Source organism: Sinocyclocheilus anshuiensis, unplaced genomic scaffold (genome assembly GCF_001515605.1).
Source record: "Sinocyclocheilus anshuiensis isolate Anshui unplaced genomic scaffold, SAMN03320099.WGS_v1.1 scaffold1429, whole genome shotgun sequence".
NCBI classification, from domain to species: domain Eukaryota; kingdom Metazoa; phylum Chordata; class Actinopteri; order Cypriniformes; family Cyprinidae; genus Sinocyclocheilus; species Sinocyclocheilus anshuiensis.
Genome location: NW_015548305.1, coordinates 590,237 through 605,116, shown reverse-complemented (window position 1 = coordinate 605,116; position 14,880 = coordinate 590,237). Strand labels below are relative to the sequence as shown.

General features: G+C 36.5%; 2 protein-coding genes across 5 annotated transcripts in view; one reads left to right on the top strand and one right to left on the bottom strand.

Moving 5' to 3' along the window:
- The window catches only part of LOC107656192 (tyrosine-protein phosphatase non-receptor type 5-like), a 19,386-nt gene extending 10,434 nt beyond the window's left edge, over positions 1-8,952 (bottom strand). Inside the window, exons 1-7 of one of the 2 annotated variants that reach the window (XM_016443949.1) lie at positions 8,356-8,952; positions 6,256-6,370; positions 6,098-6,163; positions 2,971-3,169; positions 1,601-1,711; positions 1,447-1,524; positions 1,073-1,311 (exon numbers count right to left, since the gene is read on the bottom strand). In XM_016443949.1, the coding sequence (XP_016299435.1) occupies positions 1,073-1,311; positions 1,447-1,524; positions 1,601-1,711; positions 2,971-3,138 (596 nt within the window). In that variant the 5' untranslated portion in view covers positions 3,139-3,169; positions 6,098-6,163; positions 6,256-6,370; positions 8,356-8,952. The remainder of the gene's footprint in view (positions 1-1,072; positions 1,312-1,446; positions 1,525-1,600; positions 1,712-2,970; positions 3,170-6,097; positions 6,164-6,255; positions 6,371-8,355) is intronic. The other variant, XM_016443950.1, reaches the window with a different exon arrangement.
- Positions 8,953-12,001: 3,049 nt separating this feature from the next.
- LOC107656190 (receptor-type tyrosine-protein phosphatase eta-like) overlaps positions 12,002-14,880 on the top strand; it is a 30,931-nt gene continuing 28,052 nt past the window's right edge. For all 3 annotated transcript variants that reach the window (XM_016443947.1, XM_016443945.1, XM_016443948.1), the window contains exon 1: positions 12,002-12,218. In XM_016443947.1, coding sequence (XP_016299433.1) covers positions 12,150-12,218 — 69 coding nt within the window. In that variant the 5' untranslated portion in view covers positions 12,002-12,149. The remainder of the gene's footprint in view (positions 12,219-14,880) is intronic.

Sequence of the window (14,880 nt, the reverse complement as noted above, 5' to 3'; positions counted from 1 at the left end):
CGCGCATTGTATTAATGTGCTTTCGCGCTACAATAATGCACTCTCGACATTTGTCATTAAAATAACACCATAACCTCGCGCATTAAATCAACCGCAGACCAGCAAATCACTGAGAACGCGCTACAATCCTGACGAGTCATAGCAACAGAGCGTAGACGAGAAAGCTGCAGAGAATCCGCTCGCACGGAAGCAACCGCAACTGGTAGATTTAAAGAAAATTAATGCCGTTTGGCAAATAAAGAGTTGAATTACTGAAATAAATTAACTTTTCCACGACATTCTAATTTATTGAGATGCACCTGTATATGGATGGAACGCCACTGATATATATATTTCTTTAAGCAACAGACAAGAAAGAATGAAAGAGTACATGAACAAGATGTTTATTTGCTCTCATACTATGGAGGACGAAACCTGCAAAAACAATAAATAAATAAATACATTTATGCATGTGTATTTTATTCACATCTCATTTTTATTATCTGTGTGTTGTTGTTGTCTCCGTGTACTGGAAGCTTGTGACACTATAACAAATTCCTTGTACGTGCAAACATACTTGGCAATAAAGCTCTTTCTGATTCTGATTCTGATTCTGATATATATATAAATTAGGTATGTACAAAATATGTACAATTTCAAGATTTCAAGCAAACAGAATGGTCTGACTTCAGCTTTGTGAAGATATGCTAAAAATGCAAATTTACTCTCTGACAGCAGGTGGCGCTTATGGAATAGCAGTGCTAAAACGTTATCTTGGTGACCACTGTAAACAAAGCAGCTGTGCTTATAAAGACATAAGATGAAAAGAAAATGCCTTCGAAACTTTTCTGAAGACAGTCTGTTAACAAAGACCAGAGTCAGGACACGAGAATAGATGCGCTAGCAAAGAAAATTCTGTAGAGGCACAGCAAGTTCACTTTTCTCGATGCTCAAAATGCATGGGGGTTTATATGAATGTATCAAACAAACAAACATTGTATCGGACCACTGGGAAAATGCTCGGTATATCAGATTGCCAATTTGGCAATGTAATATACATCAAATGCAATGCATACAGATGTGATTTTCTTACCTTTCCTGCAAGCCCACAGGTTTGACAGTGAGAGTGACAGGGTCAGCTTCGGTCTTCATGTCCATAAAGCAGTCAAACACGGGCGTCTCCGGAACAGCATCCAGCTCGTAGAAATCCTCCTGTTTAGCATCTGTCCATTCTGAATATGTAAAGGAGGGCTGCCTGCTCATGGACTGACGACGGTCGTCAGGGAAGCAAGATGGGTTACCAGGCACCAGGGTTTTAATGCAGAACAGCGTCTGTTGTGACAGCAAGTGGGGGGAGAAAGGAAAGTTCAAGCACATGCTGTAGTGCATTTATACAAGTTATTTTATAAACAGGCGAAATTAAAGCTCTGAGTAACAAAAAGACAAAAACATAAAGAACATACTCACTCCAGTACCAAGGATGACTACACCTAAGAAGAGTGTGGCTATGAGGGGCAACAAGCTTTCCACCCTCCATATCTCCATCTGCAGACAATGAACAACATATGATATAAAATTCTCTTTCGCATCAGAGAAGATATTTCAGTTCTAGCTCTATTACTTGTTGATCATAGGCATCACTGGTGGAGAGAAGGTACTGAAGGAGATCCAAAACTTTATGTGCTGCTGGAAAAGCCCTGTATCCATTCAGCATGTAAAGGACCCACAAACCCTGAACACATCAACAAAACACACTTATTATTACACACAAACCCTTCAAAACAGTGACTTACATATCAACAACTAGGGGTGGCAAAGAAAGATATGAGACATTGGATATGAATTACTAAATGTGTTTTGCTATTTTGCCACAAGCTTAATTTCAAATTAATAAATGATAATTTTTTTGCAAATAGACTACCGTTCAAAAGTTTAGGATTGGCAAGATTTTTTTTGTATTGTTTTTGAAAGAAGTGTCTTGTGTTGAAGGCTACATTTATTTGATCAAATAGTAAAAACAGTAATATTGTGAAATATTAATACAAATTATAATAACTGTTTTTTAAATGTAATTTATTCCTGCGATTGCAAAGCTGAATTTTCATCAGCCGTTACTCCAGTCTTCAGTGTCACACAGTCCTTCAGAAATCATTCTAATATGCTGAACTGCTGCTCAAAAACAGTTGTGCTGCAAACTTTACTTAAAGCTCTTATGTGTAATGCATTATAGAAGTAATTTTGATGCATTAATTATGCCTTGTAATGCACCTTATAATGCATTGTACAATCTCATGAATAGTTGTAACCACAGTTAATACAAATATAACACTTATCATTTCATTGTTACACTATGCATTTTAAATTTGCTTATAATTATTTACGACAAGATATAAATGTAATACAAAGCACATTACGAATAATTATAATGCATTATACCATGATAAAACCATGATGCATTTTTCAGGATTCTTTGATGAAGTTCAAAAGAACAGCATTTATTTGAAATTGAATTCTTTGTAACATTAAATGATTTTATCACTTCTGATCAAGATAATGCAGCCTCACTGAATAGAATATTAAAAGTATAAAGGTACTGACCCCAAATTTTTGAACGGTAGTTTATGTGTATACATAAGCCTTGCACAGCTGTTAGCCAGTTTGTCAGACAGGAAGGCATGCGGTGCAGTTATTGACTATAGGGTCGATCACAGCAGACCCCGGAACAGCCTGTTTTTCTATGCTTATATGCACAAACACATTCAAACGCAAAGACAAACAAAATGATCAACTGCTTAATTACTGTACATCTAAAAGCCAAATTTGCCACTTATAGACAAAACCAGAACATAGGTATAACTGAAACACTCTCACACATACAGCAATAAAAATCAATGAATAGTTAATGGTGTACTGTGCACATCTGCATAAAGTGTGATATGTACGTGTCAAGGAATTATTTGTTAATTATTTGAGAAATGTGCATAAACTCACTGTGAGTTGAGACAGTGTGTACAGCAGGAGGAAAGCGCCAGCTGTAACACTTGCTTTCAATACTCTTTCCCATAGAGCAACCCCAACCCCTGGCAGGGTATTGTGGGTAAGTGGGGTGGCACTCTCCTTCTCTTTGGGTGAGTCCTCTCCAACGGTGGCTTCTGCCATGCTGCTCTTAAAACGTCCTGTCTTTAAACAGCTGAAACAGACACAGAGAAAACCATGTCAGAAGATAATTTAATGTATGTAAAATACACAGCGAAAACAAAACGAACAGCTAATTTAGTGCAAACAGGAGCAAACAGCAATGGCAGCAATGCAGCTGAATGTAATCACAGAGTAGTACACTACAGCTTCTGCAGTACAGTCTCATAATTCATGGCATTGCTGTGGGCGGAATGACACATTTAGAGGTGGACTATGCAAATGAGACAGTGCTGCGGACATAACGCTAACACGGGGTGTTATGCCATATACAGTGTGAACAGCACTGTCTTATCAAAAGATCCATTATGATTAGCATTAAGAAAAGATTTGAGGTTTGAACAGCAGTGAGTAACGTTATTCTAATTACATTACATTCACCATCTAATTTTGCATGATTACTGTTAGTCTTCTGCATTATTCTGTGTTAATTTAATGAGAACCATTGACCATATGGAAGCATATTCTTTTGTTGGGTTTCAAGGCATTTTAAGGCACAAGTTGAAGTCAGCTCATTTAAACTGAAATATTCTCACATCATTTGAGAATTACTGCTGATCAAATTTTTATCACTTTCTTTTTTCACAGCAGAAATGCTTATGACACATTGTGTTTAATATTTAAACACTTCACTCTGCACTGTGACTATCACTTTTCAAAAATTAAAGGTGTACAATATCACTGCTTTGTCAAAGTTAAAGCAGTTTCAACAAAATCCCGACTGAGATTCAACCATGAATAAACCAGCCAATATAATTTTGTTAAATCCATAATCCATAAATCCACACAAAAAGTAAAATGGAAACCAGCAATCAATTCATTAGTCAAAGGCTTTGCTGGAATATTGTATAGATACTACATTACATTTAGAAAGTACCTACAATGCTTTACTTTGATAAATAATATGTAAAATACTAGTTAATTTAGGAAAATAAAAATATATTTGCGATAAATTTTTCAGTTTTGTCATTGGTCTTCTAGAGAATAACTATATCTGCTAGTAAATCTACTCTATACAGTTGTCTTAAGAAAAGCTTTCGTTCTTACTAGAATGATGTTATTAGCCATGTGTTGATTTTGATGTACATTAATCTTTGTCCTAAGCAGTGACCATTTTAATTCATAAAATACAATAAAGCTTTTATATTAATTTATGTAAACGTACATATTCTAAAACTTTAGTTTTAAAGAAACTTACTTATATTTTGGTATAGGCAGTATGGTAACTATATATATCACACACACACACACAAACACTGAGGCTGAATTTACAAGAAAAACAGTCACTTCAGCAACAAACACACCCGTCCCCTGTCTTTCACTCCTTTATCTCTCTCTGACCCTCATCTCATCACTCCTCTTCTCTGGATTTCTCCTTTCCTCTCTTCTTTTCCCTATTTCTTTCTGCTTTCACCTTTCTTTAATGTTTACCCCTCTCTCTTCATACCTCTGACCCTCATCTGTGAATGGTTTTCTTCTATCCATTTCACCTTTATCCATCTTTAACTCCCCCTTCTTCTTTTACCTCTCTTCTCTGATGAATATTATTAATTTATTTATTCCTATACTCTATTCATGCTGCAGCTGGATGCTCTTGAATTATCAGAATGAGCTATAAAGAGAAGAGATCGCTGTGTTGAAGGATACACACGCACACACACACACACACATACAAGTACACACCCTTCACAGATTGTCTATCATCAAACCTAAGCATAATCATCTCATGCCACTTGCTCATTCAGCATTCAAATCCCAGCCACAAACTGTATAACAGGGAGAGATGAAGAAAAAACAGCCTTTACAGGCAGGTATCTGAATGAAACCAAGGATGAAATGGGCCATGGACTAAATATTTACTAAGGAAAACTATATGTTTTTTTTGTTCTTAAATGATTTGATAACCTCTGTGTCCTCTACTCTCCACAAATAATTCAATAATAACTCAGCAAAAGTGTTTTTAATCACTATGATAAGCCTGAATGTTTTCATTTATTCTCATATAATGGTGTCTTCATTTTTATAGATGTAAAACATCAGAATTTAAAATGACAAACAGCATTCATTTGTCAATGATAACTACACAAGCACTATTATTCAAAGTTTGGAGTCAGTAAGATTTTTTAATATTTCAGAAAGAAGTCTCTTATGGTCAGGCTGCTTTTATTTGATCAAAAATACAGTAAAACACTCATATTGTGAAATACTGTTACAATTTAAAATAACTGTTTTCTATTTATAATCTAATCTTCAGTATCACATGATCCTACAGAAATTAGAGTAATATGCTAATTTGATGTTAATGAAACATTTATTATTATCATCAATGTTAAAAATAGTTGTGCTGCTGATTAGTTTTGTTGATTAATAGAAAGTTCAAAAGAGCAGCATTTATCTGTCTTTATTGACACTTTTGAGCAATTTAATGCAATCTTCCTGAATAAAAGTATTGCTTTTTCTTACTGACCATAAACTTTTGAATGGCAGTAGGCCTATATATATACAAATAATTTAAACTTAATATTGAATGAACTGAATTAAACTTATCTTAATTTGTGTTAAGACTAATAAATAAATAAATATGTGCTGGTCTTTTCATTTTCACAAATGTAAAACATCAGATTTTAAAATTACAACCTCAGTTCCTTTCTTAATGAACTACACTGCACATACACAACAATAATGAACTTGTTATTTAAATGAATATATCTTATTACTATTATTTATAGCTGTTTTTTTTATATTTACAAACGTATCTTAATTATTAAAACTTAACTTTTGTTAAGCCAAACTAAAAACACTTGTGTGCTAGTGTTGTGTATATACAAAAGATTCATAAACCACACCACAATCCAAAATATTCTCTTTTTTGAAGAAGAAAAAAAAACAGACATAATTCATAAAGAAAAAATAAAGGACTTACTGTATAAAAAAGCAAAGTTAGGCTCACACGACAGTGACAAACACCTCTCTCGGGACCTAAAACAAACTAGGAGTAGTGAGAAGAAAAATGAGGAAAATAGAAATAATTTGCATTGCATTAGAATCTCAATATATCTAGCAGTAGATGATTATTCTTACTCATGCAGCTCTGTACGGAGCGCTACAGATGGCGATACAAGCAGAGGACACTGCGTGCCAAGTCAACCAACAGGAGTCACTCAGTGGTTTCGAATAAATAGCCCTCCATGTGTGTCTATCACAGAAAAATGACAGGTGGTCAAAATATAGCAGGAGACATGAATCCAAGCAAGACATCCAGAAATTAAACACAGTATAAGCAACAGGCTAGACGAAAAGGACAAAAAACAATGAAGAACTTAAGGTCTGTGGGGAACGTATCTAAAAGCCGAACACACATTCAGTCTTCTCCTCTACGATCAGTAAACAATAGCTGCAGAGGTCTGGTCTGGTGATGACGTGATCTACATTGGCATGGGGGTAACCATGGAAACAAATACACTCAGCAGCAAACGGTTTATATAGAACCACAATCAACACCCCCCTCCACACACACACACAGATATACGCACTCTAACACCTACACACACAGACATACAAAGGGATCATGCAGCAGAGCAGACCCAATCCATAGTGGAATAAAAAGGAGAAACACAGTTCCCATCTGGCTCGTGCAACATTTATAGGCATTTCCTGCCTTTTGTGTTTGAAACAAATACGAAATCCATTTCTTTTTTCGCAGAGTTCCCACTGAGATGCAAATTCATTGTATTGAGCTTTTTAAAGCCGCAATCTCTAGCTAGTCAACCCGAAACTCTACACACAAGCACACATTAACAGCATAAACTAAACACAGACATATTCCACGGCCTCCACACTGTAAAATAAGGCAGACTCTACATCCTACACACTATGATGAACTATAGTCTGAGATTAAAACAAAGTTAATATGTCAGCAACACTTTTAACAACAACAATGGACAGCAATAACTGTTGGCCTTTTATTTCGGACACATTAGAAATCTGGATCCATAAAGGAAACATTTTTCCCCTGCAATGAATTAGCTAATGGAAATACTGATTTTTCTATGTTGATAGTTTTGATGAAAGAGAACAGGGTGCAAGAGAGAGAGAGAGAGATTACCTGCATAACAGCAGCCCTACACTATAGGGCCGGTGTTTAATTGTGCTTGCTCGTATAAGAGGATTATGCTTTATGCTGGATGAGTTAAATCAGTGTGTTTTTGTTCTGCAGACTGGGCCCATTATTGCGCTACACCTTTGGATTTCCATGATTGGGAGTTCCAAAAAACCCACCTCTCCGTCTCGTTCTCCACCTCTGAAACGCATAGTTGATGTGATTAACTGGTTGTATACATTTCAGAGAAAGAAATGACAAAGACAGGGCCACAGATGGGAGCGAAAGAGTGAGAGAGGGAGCGAGAGAGACTGAAATCATGGGCAGAGGATTATTTGGACCAGTCTCCCTCCCCATGCAATATAAATCTCATTGGCTTAATACATTGACTAAAAGCAAACCTCCCTTCCTAAAAATAATTCCTGCACTAATAGATTACATTGACCCAAAAGTCTGAATTATTCAAACAAAAAGTCAAAAAAGCTGAAAATATAATAGTCTGACTGCATAGAGCCCCCACACACACACACATATATGCAAGCAATCAGTTACACAAACACACACACACACACACACACAGGATGGCAGCCTATCAGGAGAATATCAGGCACACTGCAGAATGAGATAGTCTACACTTGTTGAATGCCATTTAAGGATCACAAATGCGTCCCTCTATATCCCAAAAATCCATCTAATGGGTTCTGTGAAATTATCTTCTTTAACTGTAAACATACTGGTAAGTACATCTGTTTTTCGTCCCAATAAACATAAAGACCATTTCCTTCAACTGACCGCCAGTCATTGTGTTCACCAACTAAAGACCACCAAATGTTTACTTGTTTTAGCTTGAATGACACATCCCAAAGGTGAAGTAGTTTTTAAGAACGAAACAGCCAGTATAAATATGCGTACAGGCACCATACTGAAAGACCTCGGTCATTGACTCGCTTCGCCTCTTCGAGAACAACACTGCGTCGACTGAGCATCCTCAAACACACGACGCGAGCTTCCACAGCATGAAATGGACACTGAATAATAGTGCAAACCGCACCGAATACGGCAAAATACGGATGCGCTCTTACCTTTCAGATGGGTGAAAGCGGTGGAAATGAGCGCGGAGATTCGCGCAGCATCATTAATATTCACATCACAGCGCTCGCGGAGACGCGCGCGGAGGAAGAGCAGGCAGCGGGAGACGCTGCAGAGCCGAGCAGCGGCCCTCCATATGAGCCCGCCTCTCTCCACTGACAATCACAACAAGGAGGGTCTGAGTGCGTGCGTGGCTTAATATGCTCCGTCTCTCTCTTCCGAGTATATTTTTGTTTCGTGAGATCCCTTTTGTGTGCTTTTCAATAGGTGTTGGCGTGTGAGGTATTGTCTTTAGTTTCGCGAGGCGGACGGTGCGATGCTTCGCTTCAGGTGGCAGCTGGAGGTGTAACCTAGGCAACGTGTCTCGGGGTACAATGGGATATAGAGGGATGCGCTTTGGTGCCCTCTCTTCTCTCCAGTTCCCTCAGCACTCACATTAGCAACTGCGTCATTTCCTAAAGCAAATGCAAGCACGTACTGGATGTTTTGCACCTCCGAAAAGAGGGTCCGTCACAGTTTGTGAATCTGACATAATGAGATGTTTTCATTCAGTTTCTTTCTTTCTTTCTTTCTTTCTTTCTTTCTTTCTTTCTTTCAATTCCTTATTTCTCATATTTTTCAATGTTTTAAAAACCCAAAGACTGCATATTCTACAAGTACCTGCTGCTTCCATCTAGTGGTGCTTAACTATAGCCTGCATTGTTGATACAGTCTATGGTTGATACACGTCAACAGCGCCACCCGTGGTCATCATACGCAAACGCAGCATGAGTTTTGGAGGCCTTGGGCAACTCTATTACTGTATAATGTTGGTATCTCGTTGATTATGAGACTCTAAAGTCCTGTGTGCATCTAGCTTATAAATATAACGTATTTCTGTTGCTAGGTGGTATTTCTTTACAGAGGTTGGTGCTACTGTTGGAGTGGTGGAAGCTGGTATGGCTGCTGCTGTGAGAAAAAAGACAGATAGGCTGGTTGTGGTTGGTATAGCTTCTGTTTTTGTGGGAGGGGTGGCATAGATACTGTCCTGACAGAACCTAACTTTAGGCCTACTTAAATTTACACAAATACATCCTATGTTCAAGCTTATGTTTGACTTCAAACAACTTAATATCGTTGGAAAGCGAGGATCCTCTGTTTTTAAGAACTGGTTCACTGTTTTCCTTAAATGACATTTAAAACTTTTCCAAATAATACTTAAATGTATCTCCAAACACACACTGTTATGCAATTTTTGCTGATACTTGAACATGTCCCTAATTCCCTAACCTCGTCCCACACCACGAGTCCTCAAATTTAGCAGTGTGCTATTACTGAAAATGACATAGATGTACATTGAATGAGGGACCTGAATATCATAACTGAACTATTCTGTACCAGTAAATAATCACCCAGAACAAACAACAACCGCATAACAATAAAAAAAAAAAAAAAATAAAAAAAAAAAAAAAAAAAACTAATACTAAAGCCAACCACTTAACAATTGTTGTGGCAAGTTTGCACCACTATTTAGGTTTTGTTGTTGTTAAAAAAAATGTAACATTTACACTTAGGCTTGAAAAATATGTAATCAAACTTTTACAGACTAGTTTTAGCACTACAAGTTGTCACCCATATTTTGCAAAGGAAGTTAGAGTTTACAAAAGCATTTAGTGCTGTGATCAGTGTGGTAAAAAAAAAAAAGAAGAAGCTTCTATTGTGAGCGGGGAGATAAGAGTTTCACTGTTTCATCCACCAGAGATCTGTATGTATGACCACTTCCTGTTTAGGCATTGCGTTTGCCCTACTATTTCTTGCTTTCTGTTACCCAGGAGACTGCATAGTTCACTGAACAGGACTGAGACCCCCCTAAAAAAGAAAAACTGTTGCAACACAGAGAACAGTGAAACACAAAGCAGAGAAAACTGCGCCCACAAGCATGTACAATGAAACACTGTTATGGGGCTGATACCAAATCATCAAGACTGCTGCTGAACTGCTCAGCTGAAACAAAGGGGGAAAGTTAGTGAATTCTTGATTATCTGGATTTCTGCATAAATAGTTCCTAATGTGATCTGATGCTTGGAAGGGCCTTTGGATTGATATATTATGAAGCTTTCTTTTTGAAATGCCTCTACAAATCATGGTTGATGACACTGCCTCTAATAACCCTGTGTGGGCTATTCAAAGACCCAATTACTGTAAATATGTCTACTATAGTATGTTCTTGAAACAGCTGTATTGTATGACCGAATGACACCTCAAACTTACTGGAATAGTATGGAAATGTAATCTTTCAATCTAGTGCTTAGAAGCCGGAAACACGAAAGTCCTAATTGACAAACAGGGAGGCTGAACTGCTGGGCTAAGTATTATGACACTATAGTTCAATGAACTTTGTAACAAAACTACTGTTAAAATTTACAACACTGCTAATCAGACAATACTCACAAATACACAATGAACTAATTAAGTTGTTTTTGATAACGAAGATTTAAAGAACTGTTAATATTGAGATGGTTAGCAAGATTTGATTTGATTTTAGCACGCTTTGAAACGTGTCGTGTGAAATTCTGTGAGGTGCAAATCTGTCGTGGGAGGGTGCTACTGCTGCTAGCCTTGATTTCTTCAGTTACTCACAAAATTGCCACTAACAAAAAATAATTAGTATTATAATATTGTAGCCCTAATGTTGTGTCATTTTTCTAATCAGCAGCTAGTGTCTGGCTTAGGCTTCACTTGTCATTTAAATATATCACAGAGTTCACATAGGCCAACTTTTTGACTGATGTTGATTCTTTAAACCTACACTATTTCATATGGCTTGGTAAGTGATGACTGATTATTGTGTTGCAGTTCCATGAAGGATTTTGATTTCGTTTGTTTGTTTGTTTTTGAGGAAGCTAATATGTAATTTAATACTGATGGATAAAACAAAGGTTTTATTACTTGATAACACAAATAATTGCTCTCTAATATCTTAAAATATTCTTGATAATTAATGATGTGCAAACATTATACATATTTATACATGAATAGTGAGCCCATTCTACTTATATATGCATAAGCAGTTATTTCCATCCTACAAGCCTTCACTATTATGGCAACCTGTCGTTCAGTTTCACTTGTTTTAATATTCTTCATTTTCAGTTTTTCTTGACCTGTTGTCTTAAAATCACAGTTTATATTGCGCTCTGACAGCTGGTATAACATTTGTTATAATAGTAGCAATTAGCCATTTCAAAGTCTTTTCTCATTCTCAGGGAATGCAGGAAGTGATAAAATATATACCTGCAATTGCTTTGGATAAAGGCATCTTCCAAAAGCATAAACGTAAATTAAAACCTGACTAGGCTAAAGGGTTATAGAAAAAAAGGTTTAGATGCATCTGAATTCTTCTGCACATTCGTCGTAAACTGATTAAAGCAAAGGTTAGCTACATAAGCACTGTTGTTATGTTCCATTTTTGTGAAGGTTCAACCTCCCTTGCCTGCTCTGACGCCTGCAACAGGATTTTAGTAAGGGTGAACGTCCGCTGGTGCTGTTATACAAGTTAATGTCTGGTTAAAGCCGAAAAAGACACCACGGGGGCGGGGCTAATAGTTTCGTCCTGCCCCCATCACTCAGTGAAGAGAAAGAGTCGAGATGAGAAAAGTTCAGGAGCACCTGAAGCAGGAATGAGCAGCATCGCACCTCAGCAGCGTTTTCATCTTGCACGATAAAAACAGTTTTTCTAGATAACAAAGTATCTGATAAATTAACCAAATTATGAAATGACATAAATCTTTTGGTTTGTTTTTTTGCCACTATGGGTCAACATTTTTTACTTCATGACAATGTCTTCCGTGCAACCGTCTTGTTTGCTGTGCTCGTTTCGGTAAGTTCTTTTTTCTCTCTCTCAATTTTTCTTTATTTTTTTATCGTCTTGTTAAGTGTTGATGTTTAGATCCGCGTTCGTCTCCCTTTTTCAAAGCTGGTTCTTTAAAGTAGCAGCTACTAGTTTCGTGTCGTTAAAATTAATCATGCTTGCTTGTATGACATCCTGTGTGACTGAACCTCTTATGTTTCTGAAGTTCTCTTAAGAGTTTTAACTATAATTTAACGTCGTTTTGGAACTGTTTTGTTCTACTTTTAAATATAATTACACGATATGACGTATGTGCTTTTGTATGCGATAACAAGAACAACACTATTATCTTCAGTTTACGCATGACACATTTTTGTCTTGTTATCAATAACTTCTGTTCCTACTTACAAACTCTTCCCCAAAACTCTTGACCGCATGCACAATTGCAGACTAGTGTACAATAGTGATGTTAGTAAACTGATATTTCCACCTATCTGCTTAATGAATATGACTGTTCTAAGATGTCTGGCATCAGCGGCTTTTAATGATTAATATTGAATTTAAGTATGTGCGAACATTTTCCATTATGTCCTCTTTAACCAGAAGTGCAACCGTAATCTATGCAAATTTCTTAGGTTCATCTCATCTCAGTCGGTTTGCGTTGGTGTGACAGATATAGACTGGCAAGCTGACAGACAGCAGGAATTTTTGGGATAGGTTTTGTCCTGACAGTGCTTTATTGAATAAGTGTTTCTCTTATTTTCAATAACCTCACCCAGATACAGGATTTTGACCCACATTTCTCCATGTGTAGATGTGACAGTGTTATATGATATCACGTTTTACATATGAAGTTTGCTTCTTATGTATTGTTGTATATAACCGTCACCTTTGAAGTAGTGTGTCTTTGTTAAACTTACACCAATAACCTTATTAGCTGCTGGTGTAACTGGGTGGAGACGTCATGGACAGTTTTGTCCAAACTTAGATAAGGCCTGTGATTTTAAGGAATGGACTGCACTGCACTGATTCACAAGAAACCAAATAATGATTCCACTGCCTGATATAGAGGAAATCTCTTCTCTTCTCTTGCGCAAATGTGCGTGCCAAATGGCATTAATCCTTGATGTGCAGCAATTAACACCACCGGGAATGTACAGTGTTTTACATGAATGTCTCATGAAAATAATGCCCGGCCCATTTAGGAAGAATAAACCGCTGTGGGCAGTAGAGGAGAAAAGGGGAAACTGTGACGTAGAGCTGCGGAACAGGGAAAAAGAAAACAGTCTAGATCCCCACCGTTCCCTCTCTCATTTCTAATCACTGCAGCCATCTATAGTGATAACCATTATTATGGGTGGTGTTGCTATTTGAAGAAGTATTTTCACAGAGACATTTTTTTTGTCATGCACTGGGCCATTTTGGCTGTATGGATGAATAACTTGACGTGCATATATTATACACATGCTGAGGTATACACATGAATTAAAAAAATTCATGTTCAAGCATCAAACATTTATACCCAGAATATTGAGCTGAACGTAATATTGCTCTTGATGTGATTGTCATGTTTTTTTGTTTGTTTGTTTTAATATAAATACAAAACATTTTATTTAAGCAGAACTAATTCCTTGTATACTAACTTTATTATGTTGCTGTATTCATCTATCTGTCTTCCATACTAGAGCTTTTTCCATCAGGCCAAAACTTTAATTAAATTATATATTCTAACAGAATTTGGTGTGCATTATGTACAATAAAAAAAAAAAAACGCTGAAAAAATGTGAATTACAAGATATTTTATTTATAAAATTCCCACAGCATTGAATTTACCCTGACAATATTTCCATAGTCAAGTTGTGTCTAGTATTTTTCTGTCAGCCGTTTAAAATCACAACAATGTTAAATTTGTGAATGAATTTGCTTCTTTTCAGTGAACTGGTGAAACGGTCTTGCAATTCAGTCTGAATCATACAGTTCACTAACTAAATCAGGCCTAGATGATGTGGTTTCGGAGGTAGCAACTGAGAAAGCTCAGTGGCAGGATACAGAGAACATAAAAAACACTAGATGAAGTGAATTTTTACCTATGACCAACTGAAACAAATAACATTTCTAAATAGTACATTTGCCATGTTTTTATGAATTATTCTGTACACGGTATTATATATGACATATGGTATGTCTCCACCACAAAATGTTTTTTTTAACTAGTACTGTACAATATGTTAGCAGTTTAAACATACTGTAATGTTTTATTATGTGCTCATTTTTAGTGCATAATGTTTTGTTATTGTTTATCTTTGTGTACATTTTAGAAATGCTTTCTTTACTTTGTTTAAAAAAAACATGTATTAGATGAAATTACAGTTATTCTTTTAATACAGGCTTACAATAATGTATATTTTATGTAAAATATGAAGTATTTATTTTTATACTACTATATCTGTACATTTCTTGATAACTTAAAGGGGTCATATGATGCTTTTTTAAGGATCATTATTTTGTGTATTTGGTGTAACAGAATATGTTGACATGCTTTAATGTTAAAAAAACACATTATTTTTCAAATACTGTACATTATTGTAGGTTCTCTATGCCCCGCCTCTCTCAAATGCTTCATTTTCTACAAATTCCCTCCTTCCGACAAGCGCAGTCTGCTCTGATTGGCCAGCTGACCCAGTGCATTGTG